This window comes from Ictidomys tridecemlineatus, chromosome 11 (assembly GCF_052094955.1).
Source record: "Ictidomys tridecemlineatus isolate mIctTri1 chromosome 11, mIctTri1.hap1, whole genome shotgun sequence".
Classification (NCBI taxonomy): Eukaryota; Metazoa; Chordata; class Mammalia; order Rodentia; family Sciuridae; genus Ictidomys; species Ictidomys tridecemlineatus.
In genome coordinates, this window is record NC_135487.1 from 18,590,646 (window position 1) to 18,611,683 (window position 21,038).

The 21,038-nt window shown below is 56.6% G+C and overlaps 2 protein-coding genes across 6 annotated transcripts; one reads left to right on the forward strand and one right to left on the reverse strand.

The window, feature by feature from the left end:
* Positions 1-2,382: 2,382 nt before the first annotated feature.
* Sytl1 (synaptotagmin like 1) lies at positions 2,383-8,802 on the forward strand. Of its 2 annotated transcripts, XM_078025696.1 has the most exons (14): positions 2,383-2,517; positions 3,618-3,766; positions 3,978-4,050; positions 4,129-4,174; positions 4,840-4,909; positions 5,163-5,263; positions 5,418-5,531; positions 5,752-5,924; positions 6,214-6,310; positions 6,650-6,808; positions 7,130-7,208; positions 7,313-7,412; positions 8,187-8,392; positions 8,579-8,802. In XM_078025696.1, the coding sequence occupies exons 1-14, from the start codon at positions 2,384-2,386 to the stop codon at positions 8,716-8,718; spliced, it is 1,641 nt and encodes a 546-aa protein (XP_077881822.1). In that variant the 5' UTR covers position 2,383; the 3' UTR covers positions 8,719-8,802. The 2 variants fall into 2 exon arrangements, 1 of the variants encoding a protein (XP_077881822.1); XR_013427626.1 differs by lacking the exon at positions 8,579-8,802 and having other exon boundaries at positions 7,313-7,587; positions 8,187-8,316.
* Positions 8,803-8,973: 171 nt separating this feature from the next.
* Map3k6 (mitogen-activated protein kinase kinase kinase 6) lies at positions 8,974-20,301 on the reverse strand. Of its 4 annotated transcripts, XM_005317661.5 has the most exons (29): positions 19,501-20,296; positions 18,106-18,245; positions 17,999-18,022; positions 17,545-17,735; positions 17,260-17,428; positions 16,780-16,886; positions 16,230-16,400; positions 16,018-16,130; positions 15,461-15,620; positions 15,084-15,246; positions 14,898-15,005; positions 14,750-14,799; positions 14,577-14,672; positions 14,359-14,446; positions 14,145-14,278; positions 13,709-13,836; positions 13,355-13,491; positions 12,921-13,026; positions 12,240-12,397; positions 11,949-12,141; positions 11,731-11,869; positions 11,257-11,416; positions 10,953-11,129; positions 10,590-10,695; positions 10,162-10,324; positions 9,968-10,080; positions 9,807-9,880; positions 9,485-9,561; positions 8,974-9,273 (listed from the first exon to the last, which is right to left on the reverse strand). In XM_005317661.5, the coding sequence occupies exons 1-29, from the start codon at positions 19,841-19,843 to the stop codon at positions 9,183-9,185; spliced, it is 3,879 nt and encodes a 1,292-aa protein (XP_005317718.2). In that variant the 5' UTR covers positions 19,844-20,296; the 3' UTR covers positions 8,974-9,182. The 4 variants fall into 4 exon arrangements, with proteins under 4 accessions (XP_005317718.2, XP_077881821.1, XP_021590296.2 ...); XM_078025695.1 differs by having other exon boundaries at positions 13,355-13,487; positions 13,671-13,836; positions 14,145-14,205; positions 14,898-15,246; positions 19,501-20,298; XM_021734621.3 differs by having other exon boundaries at positions 14,898-15,246.
* Between the last annotated feature and the right edge of the window lie 737 nt (positions 20,302-21,038).

Sequence of the window (21,038 nt, forward strand, 5' to 3'; positions counted from 1 at the left end):
ACCAGGCGAGTTTACCATAGAGCTAAGTCCCAGGCTTGGCAGGCCCACCAAACCGGCTCTGGGTTCTCAAACTCATGGCAGGCACACCCGGGAGCCAGTAGTCCAGGCCCGGTTTTGCACCAGGCCCTGCTGAGGTGTCTCCTCCTCCTCCCGCCACCCCTCTGGCTGGGGCAGCTGCTTGGCTGGGCAAGTCAGCCTTAGTCCCCGAACTGCTCTTCTGATCCCTGAAACTCTGCTGCCAGAGGAGCTAGAGTCACCCAGGAAGGTGTCCTCCTGTGTTGGACCCCGACAGGTAATACCTCGGTGCCGGAGCCCTGCCAGTATCCTGAGGGGCAGGCACTGCCACCTGGTATCCTGGGCACCCTCTGGCACCTCGGAACCTTGAGGGTGGGGGAGGCAAGAGCAAGTCTGGGACTGGCCTGGCCAGGCAGATGGACCAATGGGTCTGTCCCATAGGTTGAAACAGCAGGGAGGACCATGTATTTGATTTGACTCTGGAAGGAGAGGGGACTTCAGGAAAGAGGACAAAATGGGCTTGGATGCCCATGACCCAGCCCAGCAAACCTGTGGGACAAGGGCAGACTCAGTTCTGCTAAATATCTCCCTCCTTCACACTCAGACACACACCTGGTGGCTCTGGGCCACCCGAGTACACATAACACAGCTGGGTCTTGAAGACAGCACAGGAGGAAATGCAGAGTGCACACACCCACACAGCATTGTCACCCAGAAAGTCACTGAACACACCAGACAATCTAGTCAGCCATGTAGTATCACGCGGCAACGTGACACACAGACACACACATAGACCCCACAGCACACAGACTTGGCCACCACTCCAGACCGCACAGCTCCACAGTGAGACACAGAGATGGAAAGGCTCATGAGCAGCAGCCAACAGCTTGGGTACAGTAGAAGTTCAGGAAAACTGTCACTACTGAGGACACAGATATGCAGAAACCCCAGGCTCCCCAGGTGGGCATCAAGCGGAAAGCTCCACTTGGACACTGACTCACTTGGGAGGGGACAGGGTGCAGGAGGTGTCAGGCACAAGCCAGGACCTGCCTCTGAGCCGCCCTCTTCACATCTCAGCCCCACCTGGAGCCCTGGCATGGAATGGGTGGGGAGGAGAGGAGAAACCACCCTGTGGGTTCAGGCCATGACCGTGACTGAGTCTTGGGCCCCTTGCCATGTCCACATGCCCCTCAGCTAGGCAAATGTTTTCCTTCCGGAGTCACAGTGGTGCTTGGGCATGAGCTGCTTAGCCAGCCTAGGCCTCTGGCCAGATCCTGGGGTGGGAGCTGCGGGAGCCATGAGGCCCAAACAGAGGGGCCCAGGGACTCTGGACAAAAGGGCAGGGCTAGCGGCAGGGGCATCCCTGGGATGATGGCCTCAGTGGGAGTGGGTGCTGCGGTTACCTCTCGGGGAGGAAGTTAGGGGTGTAGGCTGGGGAGGAGGTTGCCTCAGACAGGAAGGCCAAATGGGCCAGGGCAGGGTGGAGGTGAAGAGTGGGGGAGAAACCCAGGTTGGGAGGTTCCCCAAGTAGGGGGATAAGCAGGTGTGTATACCTGCATCTGTGTGTGTGTGTGTGTGTGTGTGTGTGTGTGTGTGTGTGTGTGTATAAGCGCGCACACATGCATTCCTAAGTGGGCAGGTGTATTTTTACATTTAATTAGCAAACACTTATCAATTGCCTGTTGTATGCAAAGTACTGGCTTTGAGGGGCATGGTCTATCCCTAACTTCAAGGAACTCACAGCCTAGTTAGATGGGTGATATGTGTGGGATGTCCATGGGATTTTGTGGACATCCAAGGTCATGTGTTTGTTTCCCGGACTCATTCTAGTATAGATGAACCCGTCTGGGTGGGCCTCAGTCTCCATCTGTGTGCACATGCTGTGTGCTGGGTTAGGAATGTGTGTTGCACAGTCCTTAGGCACAGGTCTGTGTCTGTGTCTACACAAGTCCCTTCATGGGGGAATAGGTGTGTGTGTGCCTGTCATTATCAGCTGTCAATGTGCATGTGTGACTAGATATCTGTGCCCACATGGATCAGTGTGTGTGTGACCTCTGTGGTTCTCTATCTCTAGAGGTGTGTACATGTGTCTCCACACACTCCTTTGAGTGTGTCTGTTTTCATGGCCATGAACACCCCTCAAGTCACCTTGACCCCACCCTTCCTGAGATTGTACATGCTGCCTGGGCATATATTTGGAGAGAAAAGGGCAATTAGTTCCAGGATGCGCTATGGATTTGGAAAGAGGTTGATCTTAACCTTGGTCTGCCCCTAGGAAGCCACGTGAGCCCAGCTGGGGTGCAGCCCCAGCCGATGCCCCAGTGGGCCACCCTTCTCAGGAGAGGCTTCAGGCTCTACCCTCTCTCCCATGGCACATGGACCAGAGCCTGAAGCCGAGGGACTTTTGGACCTCAGCTTCCTGACAGAGGAGGAACAGGAGACTATTGCTGAAGTCCTCAAACGAGATGCCCACCTGCGCCAGCTGGAGGAGGGGCGGGTCAGGTGAGGCAGGGGCAGCCACCAGCCAGGAGGAAGGGGCCTCAGGCACTTAGAGGCTCTCATAGCCCCAACTCTGCTCCCTACCTGCATGCTGCCATCAGATGTCTAAGCCACTCTTTGTGTCGCCCTTTGGTTCCCTCTGCCCTTGGCCAGCTCAGGGACCATCACCTCTCCCAGAGTAGCTGAACCAGCCCCCTCACCAGCCTTCCTGCCTCCAGAAGTGCCTCTTCCAGCCACCCACCTTGAGCTGAAGCTCCTATCCTTAATAACCTCTTGCAAACGCCCCTGGCCCCCAGCACCTCGGGTCAAATACAATCTCCTAAGCATAGACCATGAGGCCTCTCCAAAAGTCCCACCCAACACAAATACACAGTATCCTCTGCAGAAGTGCAGGTGTTCCCCAGATCCTGACAACACCCTGCTTCTCCAAGTCTAAGCTAGGTGGCTTCTTCAGAAGAGCACAGTGGCAGAGGAGCATGGGAGTGACAAGTGTTTGAGGAGAGATACTTCCTAGATATGTAACCTTGGGTAACTTACCTGACCCTGAGCACCAGTCTCCTCATCTGTAAAATGGGGCTATGGAGTCTTCTCTTAGAAAAAATATGCAACTATGGTCCTCAGTAACCACTTAATGAATAACAGTTACTACCCTTCTCTACCCAGAGAACTCCAATTTGTCCTTTAAGAAGGAATTCAAGGGCTGGGGCTGGGGCTCCGTGGTAGCGCACTTGCCTGGCATGTGTGAGGCACTGGGTTTGATTTTCATCTCCACATATTAATAAACAAAATAAAGGTCTATCAACATCTAAAATATATATATTTTAAAAAAGAAGGAATTCAAATGTCACCTCTGCTGGGAACCCCTCTGAGAGAGCTGGTCACAGAGAGGAGACTCTTCTTACATTTATCACTGCATCTACCTCACCATATTGTACTTGTCTAGTCTGGATTTGGTTTCCCCAGAGGCCTGAGCTCCTCCAGAGCAGGTGTCAAGTCTGATTTGCTATTGAGTCCCTGGTCCCTGGTAAAGAGCTGCTACAGAGTGGAAGGCAGAAAGGTTGGCTGGGTGAGGAGTGACATCCATGCCCTCTCCTATCCTCCAGCAAACTCCGGGCCTCACTGGCAGACCCAGGGCAGCTGAAGATCCTGACAGGTGACTGGTTCCAGGAAGCACGCTCCCAGCGGCACCACCATGCCCACTTCGGCTCTGACCTTGTCCGAGCCTCTATTCGCAGGAAGAAGAGCTCCAGGGGTGAGAGGGGGTCCTGCCTTCTGCAGTCCAGGCTGTATGTGGACAGAGAGGCCCCTTGGGCTCCAGTCCAGATTTCCTCTAATACTGTGTGTCTTGGGTGGGCACTGCCCCTCCATGGCCTGTGGGAGGTGGGTGGGCATCTCAGGGGACCTCTCTGTGGGTCACAGACTTTATGAGAATGGAGCTCACAGAACTTCTCACCTGGGCCCAGGAGAACAGGTTCTGGGCAGTGATGGGGAGGCTGAGGCTGCCGGGAAAGAGACTGAAGAGGAGCCAGAACTCAGGTGAGGAGGTGTCACAGAGAGGAGAAGTGACTGGTAGTTGCTCAATCCCTTCTGAAAACCACCTCTCCTTCCTCCTAGGCTCCCCATAGAACAGGTCCCTCCAGAGAGGCTCAGTGAGACACAGGTGAGCATGGAATGACTGAGAATTATCATAGTGCGCAGTGCCTGAGAGGGGAGGCAAGTGTGCTGGGGAAGAAGCCCCCAAGTCAGGAGACCTTGGACACACTCCTTCCCTGCTCTGGGTCTCAGCAACTTCCTTGGTAAAATGGTATGGACCGGCTATTAACAATGGGTGGCACAGCCAGGTCCAGTGGCACACACCTGTAATCTCAGAGACAGGAGGCTGAGGCAGGAAGATTGCAAGTTTGAGGCCAGTCTTAGCAACTTATCAAGGCTCTAAGCAATTTAGTGAGACACTGTCTCAAAATTTAAAAAGGGCTGGGGACTTAGGTCAGTGGTCAAGCTTCGATGAGTTCAATCCCCAGTACCAAAAAGAAGGAAGGAAGGAAGGTAGAAGGGACAGGACTGGGTGAGTCCAGAGACTCAGGTACTACTGCCCCCAACACCAGAACCTGGGAGCAGGCAGACCCATTCGGAGGGGCAGGCCCCAGGATGTGAGGGTGGGAAGTACCGGCCTGACTGGTCCTGCAGGCAGTTGCCAACCTGAGGGCTGCCCTAAATCTGCAGCTGGGGGAGCCAGGCTGGAGTCTCTGATATTTGACCCCTGTATGACTTTTGGCTCCTTCTTATTTAGTCCCCACTGTGACCTCTGCTGCTTGCTTTCTTCAGGGACCTGCTGTCCCTTCACCACATGCCCCCTCAAAGGCGTCAGATCATCAGGAGGCCCAGGCCCAGGGAGGTAAGTGGGAGCCTGTGTTGAGAACAGAGCTTATGGGGTTCAGAGGCAGCTCGTAGTGACCCCAATTACCAGGTTCACCTTCCACCCCGGCAGTCCCCCTCTGCGCTGGGACCCCTGTGGCCTCCTTGGGCGACCCCTGGGTAGCACTGGGAACAGAGTCTGCAGGTCACGGGGGCTGTGAACCAATCCCTTCAGACCGTTTGCTCAGGGCGGGCAAGACAGGGGCTCACTCAGCAGCGGGTGCCTCACCCAGCCCCTGGCCGAGGGGGCGTGCAGGTGGACGCCGAGGAAACTGGCCTGGCGTGGAAGCCCTCGCCGCAGGCGGAGAAGGAGCCGCCGCCCCCGCCAGCTCAGGTAGGCGGGAGCGGCTCGCGGTTGTTCTCAAGACCCGGAGCGGACTCCGGGCTGGCAGTGCTCCTGCCCCGGGCAGCGAGCCGTCGGAGACCCCGCCCTGGCGAGGGAGGCGCGGGGAAGAAGGGGGTGCCCAGGTCACTTCACCCCTCTCCAGACCGAGATGGCATCCGAGATCCTGCAGAACGGGGAGGAGGATCCGGGGCGCGGCCCCTCACTCGACCGCATGCTCAGCAGCAGCTCCTCCGTGTCCAGCCTCAGCTCCTCCACGGTGAGGGGGAGGGCCTGGGGTCCCTCTCCCCCACTCATATCCCGAGCTAGCCCCTGCCTGACCCTCCCTCACCCCGGGACCTGACACGCCAGCCCGCAGGCTTTCCCCTCTTCCCTCGCTTTCCCCTCTTCCCTCGCTTCCCGCTCCATGCCCCCTGTGAACCCCCTGCGCTGCCCCAGCCCCGACGCGGCCGGGTCCCTGACACTCACCCCTTCCACAGCTGAGCAGCAGCCAGATGAGCCTGTCGGGGGAGGTGGAGGCGGGCGCGGTGCAGGTGCAGGTGCGCGGCTCTGTGCACTTCGCGCTGCACTTCGAACCCGGTGCCTCCGAGCTGCGCGTGCACGTGATCCAATGTCAGGGCCTGGCTGCCGCCCGGCGGGGCCGCTCCGACCCGTGAGTGACGGGCCGCCCCAGGTGGGGAATGGGGCGGCGGGGTATCCCGGGCAGGGCCGGCGCTCCAAGGGGCCGCTCTCACAGCTCAGCCCACCATCAACTGTCCTTGGCCTCGGTTTACTCAAATTCAAAATGGGAACGACAGTTAGGGGGAAGCATTTCTATAAATCAGCAAGAGGCCAGGCACACAAATGCTGTGTCCCAGGTGGTGGCTGGGGAAGCCGCCAAAGAAGGGTAGAGGCCCTGGAGGGCCCTTGCTTACCTCTGGCTCTCGCCTCCCTCGCCCCAGCTACGTCAAAAGCTACCTCCTCCCAGATAAACAGAGCAAGCGCAAGACGGCGGTGAAGAAGAGGAATCTGAATCCGGTCTTCAACGAGACTCTCCGGGTGAGGCTGCGACAAGGGTGCCACTAATGAACAGGGTGCCCCTTCCTGCGGGCAGGATGGCAGGGCCTGCCAGTTCCGACCTTGCGGGTCTTTCCACTCCTCCATTCTGCGAGAGGAACGAGAGGAACGGCAGGGAAACCGCCTCCCCCAGAGTGTCAGTTTGTGCTGGGCCTAGGGCTAGTCCAGACTCCCACAGTGCCCTCGGGGCTCCCCAGAGCTCCACCCGGTGTAAAGCACGGTAGATCCAGCTTAGTCAACACTCCAGCGACACCGGTGCCGATGCCGGTGCCGACGCCGGGCCGCCCGCGGGGCTCCACTAAAGCGCACTCCTGTCCCCAGTACTCCATCCCGCAGGCCGAGCTCTCGGGCCGCGTCTTGAGCCTGTCGGTGTGGCACCGGGAAAGCCTGGGTCGCAACATCTTCCTGGGCGAAGTCGAAGTGCCCTTGGACACGTGGAACTGGGACTCGGAGCCTACCTGGCTCCCCCTGCAACCCCGAGTAAGCCAGGCCTGCGCGGGGAGACCCACGGCACAGAGCTCACGTTACCCCACGGACTACCCCCCTCCTGCCCGGTCCCCTCAGCCCTGGCCTCATACAGAGCCTCCCTTCCGACAGACACCCTAACCGCCCCGGGCAGGGCAGGCGGGCCACGCCCCTTCGCAAGGGGGAGTCGGGTGTTTGCAACCCTCCAGCCCCTCGTAGAAGCCCCGCCCCTATCGCCTGGCCCCGGCTAACCCCACTCTCTCGGTGTCTGGAGACGTCACTCCTTCCTCTCTTTCCCCTGGCCCCACTCCCCCACACCCCCTCTGACTCTTGCAGGTGCCCCCCTCTCCCGATGACCTTCCCAGCCGCGGGCTGCTCTCCCTGTCCCTCAAGTACGTCCCTGCCGGCTCTGAGGGTGAGTGGCCGCCCCAGGAGAGGCCAAGCTGGACCGGCCTGGGAGGTGGGAGATCCCTGAGCCATGAGCCATGAGGAGGTGGCCTGAGCCGAGCCCTTCCGCAGGCGCGGGACTGCCTGAGAGCGGGGAGCTGCACTTCTGGGTGAAGGAAGCTCAGGACCTCATCCCGCTGCGCTCAGGATCCCTGGATACGTACATTCAATGGTGAGCGGCACTGAGACTTGGACTTCGCTGCTTCACTTTGGCTCCAACCTCGGATCAGCCTCTACCTTCAACCCCTGATCAGTCAGCCTCGGTTGTGATCACCGAGCAGGGGTGAAGGGGACGGCTGGAGCAAAGGCCAGGAAAGTTGAAGATGCCTGAGGAGCTGCGTTTCAGGGTGACTGTTGCCTTCAGAGCTGACTGGGGAGCTAAGCCGAGGCTACTGGGGCACCTCCATGGAGAACTTGGAAGGCCTCTCTGTGGGGCTTGGTCCTGAATTGTAGTTCAGTGGTTCTCAAAATATTCTGGGGGATCTCTAGGGGCCTTCTAGGTGATGTCCCACCTTCAGAGAGTGAAATGGAGGTAGGTTCATCAGATTCTGAGTCTCCCAGCTCATTCTATATATATTTTTTTTCAATTGTTACAAGCAATATTTTATTTTGCAGAAAGGGCTCCAAGGTTTTGAAATTTTTCAAACTAATTTGGGGAGGGTGGTGGAGGGATCAACAGGGAGCCAGTGAAGGTCACTGAGCCAAGGAGTGGCAGAATTGCATTTCAGAGGCCACTCTGGGATCCTGTGAACAGAAGTTATAAACTTAAAGGCAGGAGACCAGGTGCAAAGACGGTCCCAGGGCAGTGCAGGCTTGGAGGGCAGGTCTCAAGCAGGAGCCAGGGGACATGGACATATGTGAAGGAGAATAGGTACAACTCCATGATTGGTTGTCTCTAATGAGTGTGAGGGGTTGGTGACCTGATGCCAGCCTACTTCCCCCACAGCTCAGTGCTGCCTGATGACAGCCGGGCCAGCCGACAGCGTACAAGGGTGGTTCGACGCAGCCTCAGTCCAGTATTCAACCACACCATGGTTTACGATGGCTTTGGGCCTGCTGACCTGCGCCAGGCCTGTGCTGAGCTTTCCCTCTGGGACCACGGGGCCCTGACTAATCGCCAGCTGGGGGGGACACGCCTCAGCCTAGGTACTGGTAAGTAGAGCAGGGCCCTAAGGGGAGCCAAATTGGGAAGCAGGAGCTCAATGCTTTGCCTTGGGCACTTCTCTGCTCTTTCCTGGTGACTAGGTACTTTGCATAATTTGGGACCAGGCAAGTGTTTCCTGGGACATGAGATGTCTAAGGTGACCATGCCTTTCACTCTTGCCCGGGAACATTTAGGTAGCAGCTATGGGCTCCAGGTACCCTGGATGGATTCCACACCTGAGGAGAAGCAGCTGTGGCAGACACTCCTGGAGCGGCCATGTGAATGGGTGGATGGCCTTCTACCCCTCAGAACCAACCTGGTCCCCAGGGCATAGCCCCATCAAATCTCTCTCTCTGGACTCCCCTCTCAGAGCCCACCCTTGGTTAGAGTCTATTAATAAAGTCTGTTCTAAGGACAATTGCGGCTGATGTCTGCTGGTGAGTGGTGGCTACAATAATAAGGTGTTAGCAGAAAAGATCCAGGTAGATGAAAGGGGTGAGATTAAGGAATCTCAGATTCAAACACAAAGACCTCGAGGGGCTGCTCCCAGGACACCCACCATGCACCTCCGAAGTTGCCGAGACAGGAATATGAAAGAGTTCTGTTTAATAGTCTTTGGTTGTGCTTGTGCTTGGATGCCTCCGTAGTTTGCTCCCCCCACCAGTGCTAGGTCTGGGCACTACCCTGCCCCATTTGCTTGGTCTTCTGCTCTTGCCCCTGGTCCTGCGCAGGTATGTCAGAGGCTGCTCAAGTCTTCTCTGTCCATCTGTCCATGGGTCTTTTCTGCCTCTGATGCCTTCATTCAGACTCCCAGGGTCCAGGGGTAACTGGTGCAGATCCTGCTCGCTGTGCCAAAATGCCTCTCCAGATGCGGCATACCATCCCTCCCCTGGGGACAGCAGGCTCAATGTGGCTCAGTCAGAAGAAGGCCCCAGCTCTCTCTGGAACCCACTATCTGCCCAATGCTCCATCTGTCCCCAGGGACCCCTGGAACCCCTGTGATTCCCAGGGAGGAACTTAGGGAGGACTACAGGTAGGGATCAGGATCTGGCCAGCATAAGGCCATGCGTGTTGTTCACCCCTGGAGGCCCAGGATGTACCTGATGCCGGTATAGAGGAGGTCATCTCGAGTGGCACAGGTGAGCAGGGCACGGAGGGTGAAACTGTGGTTCAGCAGCTGTTTGTGGACAAAGACCCAAAGAAATATGGAGAGATAAAAACTACAGGAAGATATGTCCAGAGACCTAGGTACTAGATTGTTCTATCAAAATGCTAAGGTGGATCATACCCCTTTCTGGCCCTCATTTTCCCCATCATATATACAATGGAAGGAAAATACTTCCAGCCTTAAGAAGAGGGAAAAGTGAGAAGAGATGGACTACTGGTTGTGGGGGTCAGGGATAATCAGCATGTTCCTCTCACCGTTTGGATGGTGCCTGAATCCACCTTTAGCCCCTGTAACCACTGCACCAAGCCCTGGTCCTTTGGGAGGGCATCTGTCAAGAAGTCAGGTGAGATGATGAGCCTCCTGCTAAAGACTTCCTCACACCCACCAGTAGTGACCTCCAGCCAGGTCCACTCGCCTGGGGGCTCTGAGATGAGGGCATAGGTCCTGGCCTCTGCATTCACCCGATGTAGAGTCTGGTATATCAGGGCCTGGCACTCCCGTTCCTTCTCTGCCAGGACCTCCCGAAGTCTGTGGAGGGCAGGAGAGCAGAATGGAATGGTAAGTGGGTTGAAGCTGACAGATTCTACGTGCCCTTCCAAGGGGACTTACCTGTCAGTCTCTGCCCGCAAGAGGCCCAACTGTACTATCAGAGGAGGCGGGCCTTGCTCTCCTTCTGTGAGTCCACTACTCCGCAAGACAGGAGATTCTTGTTGCTTCTGCTGAGACTCCCCTTCTTTACTCAATTCCCCTGAGACTTCCTTCTTCTCTACCTCTGCCAATCCAAGTGGGGTGAGCTCAAGCAGTAGAAAGTCACCCCTTTAGGACCCCCAGATCCCACGGCAGGGGAATTAAGGGAGAGCACCCAGCTCTGGATAGTGACCAAGTGAAGCCAGTCTGGGAGATGTCCATTATGCACTCCTGGACGGGTTCCTTCCCACCTCCCTGAGCCTGGTCCCTACCAGCCTCATTATGTATTTGCCACGCCTCCAAGGGTCACACCCTCGCTCACAGGCTGGCAGGCTCCAGCCCACTCCTACCGGGGTCCAGCACCGCCAAGGCTGCCCGCACAGCGCGGCTGAGCAGTGAGTCCAGCACAAACATCCAGTGTGGGCGGATCTGGCGCCTGCGGAGGATCTGCTTCACCTGAAGAGGGAGGAGGGCGCAACTGAGAAGCTGAGCCTAAACTGGAGCTGGAGCTTGAGTTGGAAAGGCCTAGAAACTCTAGGCAAAGGAGGTGGGAGGACTTGATGTCAAGGGATGGGCTGGGAAGCAGGGCTGGGCAGACAGCCGCCTCCACGGAAGAGATTAGAATCCTGGAACATCAAATCCTTTCAATTACCTAACACAGGGAGCTCACTACCTATTATTGGGCAGCCCTAACTGCAAGGAAGCCCCCTCACCGCATCTGGGAAGGCGAAGAGCGGTCCATTCAGAAGTGTAGACCCAAGGCCCTGCGCCCGCAGAAGCGCTTGCAGCGCCCGCAGCTCCTGGGCCAGCTGCCGACGATTGGGAGTATGGATGTGTGCCCCCAGGCAGCGGAGCAGATGTTCCACATGATTCCTGCTCAGTCGGGAACCCTGAGAGGGAGCAAGGGGTCGGTCCGCGGGTCCCACTCCAGCTAAAGAGATTCTGGGGGTGAGGGAGAGGCCAGCAGCAGTCCTGTCCATTCACCACCACCAGGGGTCGCTGGGGCGGGCCGCCCACCTGTCCCTGCTCCAGGCACAGATTCTCCGCGAGCGTTGGCAGCTCCTGTTCCAGCACCTCCGCCAGCATGGCTCGGCGCTTGCTCTCCTGATGTAGCAGGCTCAGCCCTGAACTCTCTTCCGGGGAAGTAGGCTCCTCGACCCCAGGCTCCTCCGGTACCCTGGGCGCAATGGAGAGCAGCTGATGGAGGGTGGACAACACCATGCAGCCTCCAGGTTTGAATCCTGGCTCTTTCACTTTTATGCCTACCTCTCAGGGACAGATAACAAGAGGAAAAACCCGGAGCTGGGGCAGGAGTAGGGGAATCACAAGTTAGAACATCGGACAGGGCACAGATGGGCACCAGATACCATGCAAGTGGTCAAGGTGTCCAGGCCAAAAGCCCAAGGAGGGCATTTTCTAGAGGGAGTAGAATGACAAACCCAGGTGAAGGAAACCGGAACCCACTCTAGGACGGGGATGGTAGATTCTTACCGGAGCTGGCTGGTGTCCCCATAACTGAGACAGCGTTTTGGGGGGCTGGGTGGGTGCTGAGAGGGTGCCTGAGGCTGCGGGAATGTCTGGGACTGAGTGGTGGGGTCAGCCGAAGGAATGGGACTGGCTGCAGGGGCATCTGAAGGAGGGACAAGCTGTCAACCCTCTCACCTTCACAGCTCCCTCCAGTATGCTGGCTCCCTCAACAACCACAATACCTGAGGGCCGAGGAGCATGATGGGGGGAGGCAGGGCTGCGGCTCCTCTTCCCAGGCTGCAGGAAGGGATCCCCCAGCAGTGCTTGAGCACTGGCTCGGAGATGGGGGTCTGGCTCAAATGTTCTGAGGAGGAAGGCTTGGGCCTCAGCTGACAGAGAACTGGGCATTGGCGGGTGTACCTTGTACATGCCCACCTAGCAGGAGTTAGGGAGAACAAACAAGAGTTAAGATTAAAGGTGTTCACGGACCAGTTCCACCCAAACTCCATGGCCAGGCCCCAAGGGGGGCTCACCTGAAACATGGCAGCCTGTGGGCTCCCTAGCTCATGGAAGGGTGGGCGACCTGTGGCCATCTCAATTACAGTGCAGCCCAATGACCAGATGTCAGCTGCCTTCCCATATCCTCGTGGGCCCTGGTCAATGATTTCTGGGGCCATATACTGCAGGGTTCCTAGGATAGGAGCATGAGCACCAATGCTCATCCAAGCATTATCACAGGGATGGGGAGACTCCAGCACCCTCTGGCCACCTGCACCTAGGCTGAACCTGTCCTCCAAAATAGTTCCCATCACCTACCTCGATCATCAAACATCTATCCTGAGTTCCATCAGCCAATCTGTTACCTACCAAAGCTTCCAGTGATCACACAAGCCTTCATCATCTTGGACTTCATCACCCACAGGAGAGTTCCATCATGCATTCCATCCCCCCTGAACTCTCCCACCTACTCTGACCCCCAACACCCACCTTGGCCTGAATTGATACCGCAGAACTCCATTTTAAGTGGCTAAACTCAATGGAGTCAGTTTTCCAAACTCCAGTTCTAGATTCTATCACTTCACCACTGGCCCAAGGCCTGTCCTAAATTCCATCCTCCATTAGAACTCTAACTCCAAGCCTAAGAGAAACCATGTTCCCTAGAAGACTCCAAGAGTTCTTCTTCATCCCGACTCATCACCCCACACCCTTGTTACCTGTGAAGGTCTCAGTACAGGGTGTGATGCCCGCCAGTCGTTTGGAGGTACCAAAGTCCGAAATTTTGAGCAGACCACTGAAGGTGTTGATGAGCACATTGTCCCCCTGATTGGTATAGACATTGTGCTTAGTGCCTACCTGAACTGGGCCCTGACACAACTGGACCTTCATCCTAGGATCCCCATTTCCTGGAGATCCCAGCCTGGCCTAGGATCTATCAACCTCTTCCCACTGCCCACACCATTTATAGGCCCCCCTGGGAGATATGAACTTCTCTCAGATCAAGAGATCTGAGGCTCTTCTTTCTTTAAGGGACCTCCATAACTAATTCCACCCTTTGCAAATGTTCGAACCACTTTATATCCAAACCTTCAGCCTCTGGGACCATGTTTCCCCAACCCCAATAGAACAAGTGGGCAGCCACAGGGCTGACCTTGATGTCTCGGTGCACAATCCGATTGTCATGTAGATAGCTGAGTCCCTGCAAGATCTGGCGGGTGTAGAAACTGATAGTACTCTCGTTGTCCTTCAGGGGTCCCCACACTGACCTCAGCAAGGAGGAGAGGCTGCCTGGGCAAATAAGTGGGTAACAACAATGGTTACCCACCCACATCTCTCTGCTCGAGGCCCAGACTCCATCACCCAACACTACTCCATCAGTGAATTCTTGGCGACACTACCCACACACACTAGGGTTCATTTCCTCCTAGGGTTCTCCACCCCTGCCCTGCTCCATTCCCATAACCCACACTTCAAGTTTCACTTTCATCCCACGCAGGGTAGGTACCTCCAGGCACTTCCTCCATGAAGATTTTGAGGTAGCCGCCCTGGCTGGCTGAACCCAGATAACGCACGATGTTCTTGTGGCGCAGGCGTTTGTGCAGAGCGATTTCTTCATGCAGAGGCTGAGAGAACCTGGGGGAGGTAGAGAAGAGAGGGATGGGATAGATTTGGGCAGAGACGCTCACCCTAGAGTGCATCACCAGATCACGCCCCCAGAACCAGCCCCTCCCACAACCCCCCTCCAACATTCCCCACCCACCTGGCCCTGCCCATAGACGCGCCCCCCAAACTTAACCCCTCTGGTACCTACTCAGCCCGGCCCCAAGCTGCAGCCCGCCCTTTCAGGGCTCATGGAGCATTCAGCGTGGACCACTAGGTAGGTGTCTGCTCGGCCTGCCCTTGCCATTCCTTAGCTGGTCCCCACCGTCGCACACCAGTACCTGCTGTCTCGCTCCGGGATCTCCTTGATAGCGATGCGTACCCTCGTGTGCCGATCGCGGCCTGCGTACACTACACCGTAAGTGCCTTTGCCCAGCACTAACCGTTCGCCAGTCTCCGTGTATTCATAATCAAACTGCAGAGTGTGGGGTGACCGGGGTTCACTAGGGCCTGCAGCCCTTCGCCCTCCTCAAGTCCCCAGTCCCACGTCCTCACCTCCAGCACCTCCCCTACACCCGCCGCCTCCTCCGCGGGCGCCGCGGAATCTGGATTCGTTGCCAAAGACTGGATCAGGCCGCAGAACCTGAAGACAGGTAGGAATTGTCCCCTCCTCTACCGGGAGCCCCTGGGGGACATCGTCTCTTCCTTTCCCTCACTCCCTCGGGCATTCCGGTACTAGAACATCCCGATCCGACCCGAGAGGTTGAGCGCACCACTGGCAGTGCCCTACGCTGGGGAAGCACAACTGGACGTCCTGAGCCGGAGGAAGAGCACAGAGGAAGCAGCAGCGCTCGTCCCGCTTGGAGGCGCTGAGAAAGGACAGAGAGGCCTGTGAGCGCCCGCTGCCCCGGAACGCCAGAGCCAGCCCGCCGCACCAGCTCCTCACCTGACTCCGCAGATGGAGGCCACTGGGAAGGTCCAGCTAGAGGGGTTGTCCTGCAAGAAAAAAGGGAGCGTAATGGGAGGTGCTGGGTCAGGAGAGGAGAGGAAAAGGGTACATAGCGATTAGAAAAGGAACTCAAACGCGGGTTCACCTGGGTCTCAGGCTCCAGCAGCCTTAGGGTCACTGCCCTGACAGGGTCCATACCCTGAAACTCAAGTCTTGCCGGCAGCAGGACTTTGTTCATCTCCAGGACCAGCACCTGCAGGCAGTGGAATTGAGGAGTCCCATCAGAATGGGTTTGATCCTCTCCCAGTTCCTCCATTCCCAAAGGCCTCACCAAACACTGGTCCCCCTTGGGAAAGGCTGTCGTGAATGGCTGGCAGGACTGTAGCAAGAAGTGGAGCCAGAAGTGTGCTCGACACAGGGGTCCTCCAGAGGGCTCTGGTGTGGATCTGAAGTGCTGGTAGAGCAGGAAAGTTTCCATCACTGACACCAGGTACCTGCAGGTACAGCCTTGTCCTCAGTTCAGGCCAGCCATCACAGCAGCACCACCAGGAACAGTAAAGTGACTTGAATGTAGCCAGAACATGGACACTAGATGCCAATGCCACTGGCCTGAAGGTGGTTGGGGTCATATTCTGGAACTCAGGCTACAGTGCCAATGGACATGGGTACAGGAGATGACAGCTCAGGAATGTAGAAGGGGTCACCTACCATATGGGGGCATTGAGCTTATACAGCTGCTCTGCAGCCAGCACCACCTGGATGGGGTCATTTGTAAGGATCTGGGCTCCCAGGTAGAAACCTACGTCCCAGTAATATTGCATCTTCTCCACACAGCCTTTGCGGGCCAGCAGGCAGCCCAGCTTCATGCCTGGGGGGAAAAAACATAGGCTTCATTAAATGTGGGTGTAGATGTGAGTAAGGCCCAAATATGTGCCACACCATTCACCTGGGCATGTGTGCAGCTAAGAACATAGGTATGGGTAAAATAGTAGGCATGGCAAGATCTCAGGTGGGATTTCAGGTGCAGGTAAGGGGTTGGACATAAGTAAATGTGGAATTCAGTGTGTAAACACAAATATGAACATGGGAACAGTTGTGGGCTCAAGGGACTCAAGGATTCCTGAGGGTCCAAGGCAGGTTTGAGGATGCAGTTATGGGTAATGGTACCAAAAAGGTATTAACTCAACCCTAGCTTCTGCCCTGGACTCTCTCCTGCCCTGTCCTCAGGTCTCTCTGGGCACTGCTGTGTGGATGGTGGACTTCACCTATCAGCTGCAGTTCCTCAGAGTCCTCAAAGTGCTTCCCGGCCGCAATGAGGAGCACAGCAGCATTGATGCCGGAGTGCAAGCTGGGTTCCACATCAAAGGCTTTGCGATACCTGAGGCAGGGTGGGGGGCCACAGGGCTAGTTAGATGCCCACAGCACTGTCCCTCACCCTGCAAGCTCAGTTCTCTGTCCACTCTCTTGTACCCCTTACCAGTGATAGGCCTGCTCCCGGTACCCAGCATCCTGGAAGCCAGAGCTGAAGAACATGTCCTTGTAGACACGGCCACACATGCAGTACAGATCGGGTGCCACAGAGCCCTCACACTGAACCAGTGGCAGCAGCACATTCAGAGCTTTCTCCCTGTCCCCAGGCCTGTTCCTCCTAAGGGTGGGGAAAGATGGTCTGAGATCCTGTCTGATGACCCTGATGCACTCTGTCCAGGGATCCTAAATCCTAACAGCAGGGACCCTTTCAGGAGCCTGACAACCAAGACCACCAAATGGCACTGACCCTGGTCAGCACTGACCTCTCAAGTAGTAGTGACCCAGGTGGAAGTGATTCCTAGGTATAATGGCTCTAAGGAGCAGTGACCTTGGATAGCTGTAACCAGGTTGCAGTAACTAGAACAACAAGGACCTCTTGGCTGGTCAGCAAATTCCCTGAAGACCAGTGTCCCAGCCAGCAACGATCTTTACAAGCAGAGATCCAGGCCACAGAAACCGTCATGTGGCTCTGACCCAAGCCCTGATCCACCACTCACCGGTTGAGGGCAAATGTGTAGTGGAAGCAGACATTGTGTTGCTCAGCCACATCGCAGGTGGGCAAGGCCTGTAGGGTCTCCACCAGCTCGATGATGGCTGAGTAGTCCTGTGTAAGAGAACAGTAAGCACCAGCATGAGGAGCCTCCAGCCCTTGAGGAAAACTCTGAGCAAGGATCCTGTCCCACTGCTGACATCCCACTCCGACCCTCTGAAAACACTGCCCTCAAGCCCAGCAGGTATGCAGATTGGACCTCAAGTGGAAAGTCCACTGTGTGCTCCATGCTTTGTGTCCCCAAACTTAACAACTGCCCTGAGAGTCAGTGATATCATTTCACAAACAAGAAAACTGAGGCTCAGAGAGGTTAGAGAGTTTGCTTAAAGCCACCAGTGAACAAGAAGCACAGACAGGAACTAAACTTGGGTTTGTCTGACAACAAATGCCCCTCAGCTGACTGACTGCCCCTCAGAACATCTCACACCTGCACATCACGGTAGGAAAGCAGCAGGTTCATGATGATGTCAGGGCTCAGCAACTCCACACTGTCCAGTCTCCGCTGCAGACGAGCCAGCTCTTGCCGCAGCTGCTGCCCACTGAACCTCTCCCGAGCCTGCCGGATATTCTGCCGAATGGTCTCCCGGAAATAGCCACTGATGTCCAGGCCAGGGGAGGGAGGGAGAAAGAATAGTGGGCCTGTCCCTCAGCCACAGCCCATTGTACCCTCACCAGCCGCTTCCTGGTGTACCCTCTGAGAAGGCCCCATTACCAGGAGTCTGTAGGAGTGGCCTCCAGCAGGCGAGCAAGCCGGCATACCAGGGGAGTGAGCAGGGCCTCGGTGCCCACCCCAACCTGAACCAACCCATCAGCCAGGCCCCTCAGAAGGCCCACATCACCACATAGCACCCGACCAGTGGCTGTCACCACGTAGGGGATCAGTGTGTAGCTACCAGCACAATCCTGGTGGGAAGGAGACAGAAATCAGTGGAGGTCAGAGGTCAGCACAGTGTTATAGAGAGAGACAGGAAGGGGTCAGAGGTCAGTACCAGTGAGGAACGGAATAACAGGAAAGGGGCACACTTCATGAAAGGAGGCCATAGGGAACACAGGGTCACATGGATGTCAAGGGACTTTAGGGAGGTCAGAGGTAACTGGAAGGCCAGGAAGACCAGTGGGGGTCAGAGGTCAAAGGGTACATCAGAATGAAGAATGGTTCTTCTCACCGAATTCTTCTGGAAAACATCCTCCTGCAGGAGGCAGACAAATATTAGTATTCTAGGAAGGCCTCACCCCAACCCTGCACCTGCCCCACCAGCCACGGGCCACCTACTCTGAGGGCCTGCAGGTCAGGGAGCTCGGCCTGGGAGCAGAGGAGCACGTTGTTGGTCATGCTGAAGCTCTCACGCACACCAAGGTGGTAGAATAGGGAGGGCTGTGCCAGGGAGTTGCTCACCTCCAGGACCACCACGTCTGTGGGCACAGAGGTGCAGGCTCTAAGTCTTGAAGCCCAGCTTGGTGGGGAAGTAGCCTGGGATGCACTGCAGCTGGGCTTGCCTTGCTGAGGGACCCCAGTCAGGTCCAGTTCTGCTCTGGGCCTGTTTCTCCCTTTTATGGCCTCCCTACTGCATACACAGTACTGATACCTGTGGTGCTTCTGAGGGCTCTCTAGGTACGACACTCACCCCACACTGCTCAGAGCCTGCAATCACTGCCCAGAGAAGGGGGCCAGGCTGTGCTCCACCTCAGAGCCTGTTCCAGGCTGTGTGGGAAGCAGGAGCTGTACACAGAAGTCCCATCCCTGATCCTCAACCTAGCCTCTTGAAAGCAGTCTGCACCATTGGCCTAAGTAGACAAAGCTGTGCCTGTATGTGTATATGTGTAGCTTACTGTGTCTTTGAATGACAAGTTTGTAGGAGCCCTTCTGAGTCAACATGGATGCGATTTGTGAGTCTATCCATGACTGTGTGTCTTTGTGTCTTCAAGGTCAGGTCAGTATTTGTTTTTAGGCTGTAATTTCTCTTAATCTTTTTAGTTATTTGGGCTGCAATTTCATGGACGTCCAGGAAGCACGGTTCCCGGACTCTTGGATGAACAAATAAGGATAGGAGACCCGGCATCCGGGTAGGCGGTAGAATTGCAGCCTCTGGCGCCGCCCCAGACTGTCCCTGTCCCTCCCATTCTCTCTTCGTTGTGTTGTCTTGAAACTAAGACCCCTCGCCCAGAATCCAATCCTGATGGGTCCCTTCGCTTTCCTTTTCTCCTCTTTACCCCGATCCTTGGAAGTAGTATTGCTACGACCTCTAAATTCCGGCCCCGCACGAGGAGCCCTAGTCCAAGCTCCCCTCCCAGGATTCGCCCTCGAGAGCACTTAGACCTCCCGAAGCGAGTCTCCAGCCGCCCACGCGCCGCAGAACCGCCGCCGAGCCCCAGCCACGCCCCAGCCTCTCAGCCCCGCCCTAGCCCCGCCCCGCTCGCTAGGCCCGGCGCCTACTAAAGGGTTCTTAAGCGCCAACCCCAACCCTGGAACAAGGGCTGGATCCCTAAATCCAATTTAGGGTCTCCAGAGGCCCTAAATTCCACAACTTCCATAGCACCGCCTCAAATCCTTTAGGTTTAGTTCACCTTATGTCCCTAGACCCCGCCCCCAACTCGGCCCCGCCCTGGACTCGCCGGCTCCGCCCCTTTCCCCGCCCAACATCCTAAGCCTCGCTCGCGTCGCGCTCACCCGCGTTGTAGAAGGAGTCCATCGCGGCCGTGTCTCCCAGGGCCAAGGTCTCAAAGGGCAGGCTGCGCAGCTGTGGCGGTGGCCGTGGCCCTGGGAGCTGCGCGCAAGCCTCGCGCAGGCAACGGAGAGGCAGCGGCTCCGCCTGGGTTCCCGCCCCAAGCTCCACCCCGGGCCGCGGCTCCCGGGTCAGCACGTAGACCACGCTGAGAGGCCGGCTCCGAGCGCAGCTCCGGCCTGGTGGGGTAGCTAGCGGCCGGCTCCGGCTCAGCGCTTCGGCCAGCGGGTCCTGCCAGCAACTGCCCGCTCGCTCCAAGGTCCCGGACCCGGTGCACTGCCCCGCCATGCGAGGGCGCTCAGGCGCGGCGTGCCGGGTCCTGGGAAACTGGGGCAGGACACGAGGCTGGGGCGGTGGATCCAGGGATCTCGGGATTGGGAATCCAGTCGAGATCCGAGAATCTCCTACGGGATCTGGAGATCAGTCGGACGTCCTGTTCCGGAAATCTGGAGTCCAGGGAGAAATCTGAGCTCAGACTTGCAAGGTCCTGAGGATCTGAAATCCGGGATTGAGTTCCGAGAATCTGGGGTACTCCGTGATCCGCAGCTCAGAGTTGCAGGGGGAACCCGGGAATCAGGCCGGCAGTGTTTGTCACCCAGACCTCTCAGGGGACCGCCGTCCGTCACTTTGTCCTGCCCTCACATGTAGGCTGGGCCCAGCCCTTTCCCTACCAGGAAAGCTCCACCCTTGGCCCTGGGGCAGCACCGCTCCCCAGCGGCTGGGGACGCGGCCTCTCCCTTCCCTTCTCTCCCGCCAGAACCTCTGATACTGGCCTCTTCCGGAACAGCTTGAGTCCTAGTGCCCGCCAACCTCTATGGACTGCTCACTGCAGGCACTCATGTGTGCCCAGGCCCAGGCTAGAGAACAAGCAAGATTTGCAGGCCCTGCTGTACAGATGTCTGTTGAATTAGTGGTTCTCAAGTCATGGGGGTATGCAAAACACGATGAATAGTGGGTGTCCAGAATCCAGCCCTGGAATGGGGCTTGATGTCTGAGCTCTTGTCTGAGTGCTACTTTTCCCAGGACTTCATCAGCTATGGAGGCCTATTGATCTTTGACTTCTATCCAGAAGATGACAGTGAGGCCTGAGAAGCACCTTCTACTCTAAACATTTCTCTACTCATCCTTTGAAGAGAACCCTAGAAACCTCAGCCCTTTTTCTACCAGTGTCCCACCCTCACGTCCCTAAGAATCTCTAATGTGAATTAGTGACTGAGACAACAAGCTGTGTAACCTCAGTGAACCTTGAAATCAGCAACTGAGGACTTGGAGGGGTTAAATAACTTGTGTAAGATCAGTCGGCTATATAACAGAACAGGGTGCAAACCTAGGACTGACTGTCCAACTCTTAACTATTTGCTTCTGCCACTACTTGAAATGCTGTGGCATTGGGCGAATATACTGCTCAAAAAATGCTAGCTCAGTGGCTACTGTTTCATTGGGCTGTTTCATCATGGGAAGAAAAAAAATGTACCACCTTCTT

Excerpts from the sequence above, each read along its gene's own strand:
- Sytl1 (XM_078025696.1), top strand. The coding sequence starts at position 2,384 with ATGGCACATGGACCAGAGCCTGAAGCCGAGGGACTTTTGGACCTCAGC. Across the intron at positions 5,925-6,213 it reads CGGCGGGGCCGCTCCGACCC|CTACGTCAAAAGCTACCTCC; the intron begins GTGAGTGACGGG and ends CCCTCGCCCCAG. Across the intron at positions 7,209-7,312 it reads CGTCCCTGCCGGCTCTGAGG|GCGCGGGACTGCCTGAGAGC; the intron begins GTGAGTGGCCGC and ends GCCCTTCCGCAG.
- Map3k6 (XM_021734621.3), bottom strand. The coding sequence starts at position 19,843 with ATGGCGGGGCAGTGCACCGGGTCCGGGACCTTGGAGCGAGCGGGCAGT. Across the intron at positions 13,837-14,144 it reads ATCCCGGAGCGAGACAGCAG|GTTCTCTCAGCCTCTGCATG; the intron begins GTACTGGTGTGC and ends TACCTCCCCCAG. Across the intron at positions 12,398-12,920 it reads CTGTACTGAGACCTTCACAG|GAACCCTGCAGTATATGGCC; the intron begins GTAACAAGGGTG and ends CTCCTATCCTAG.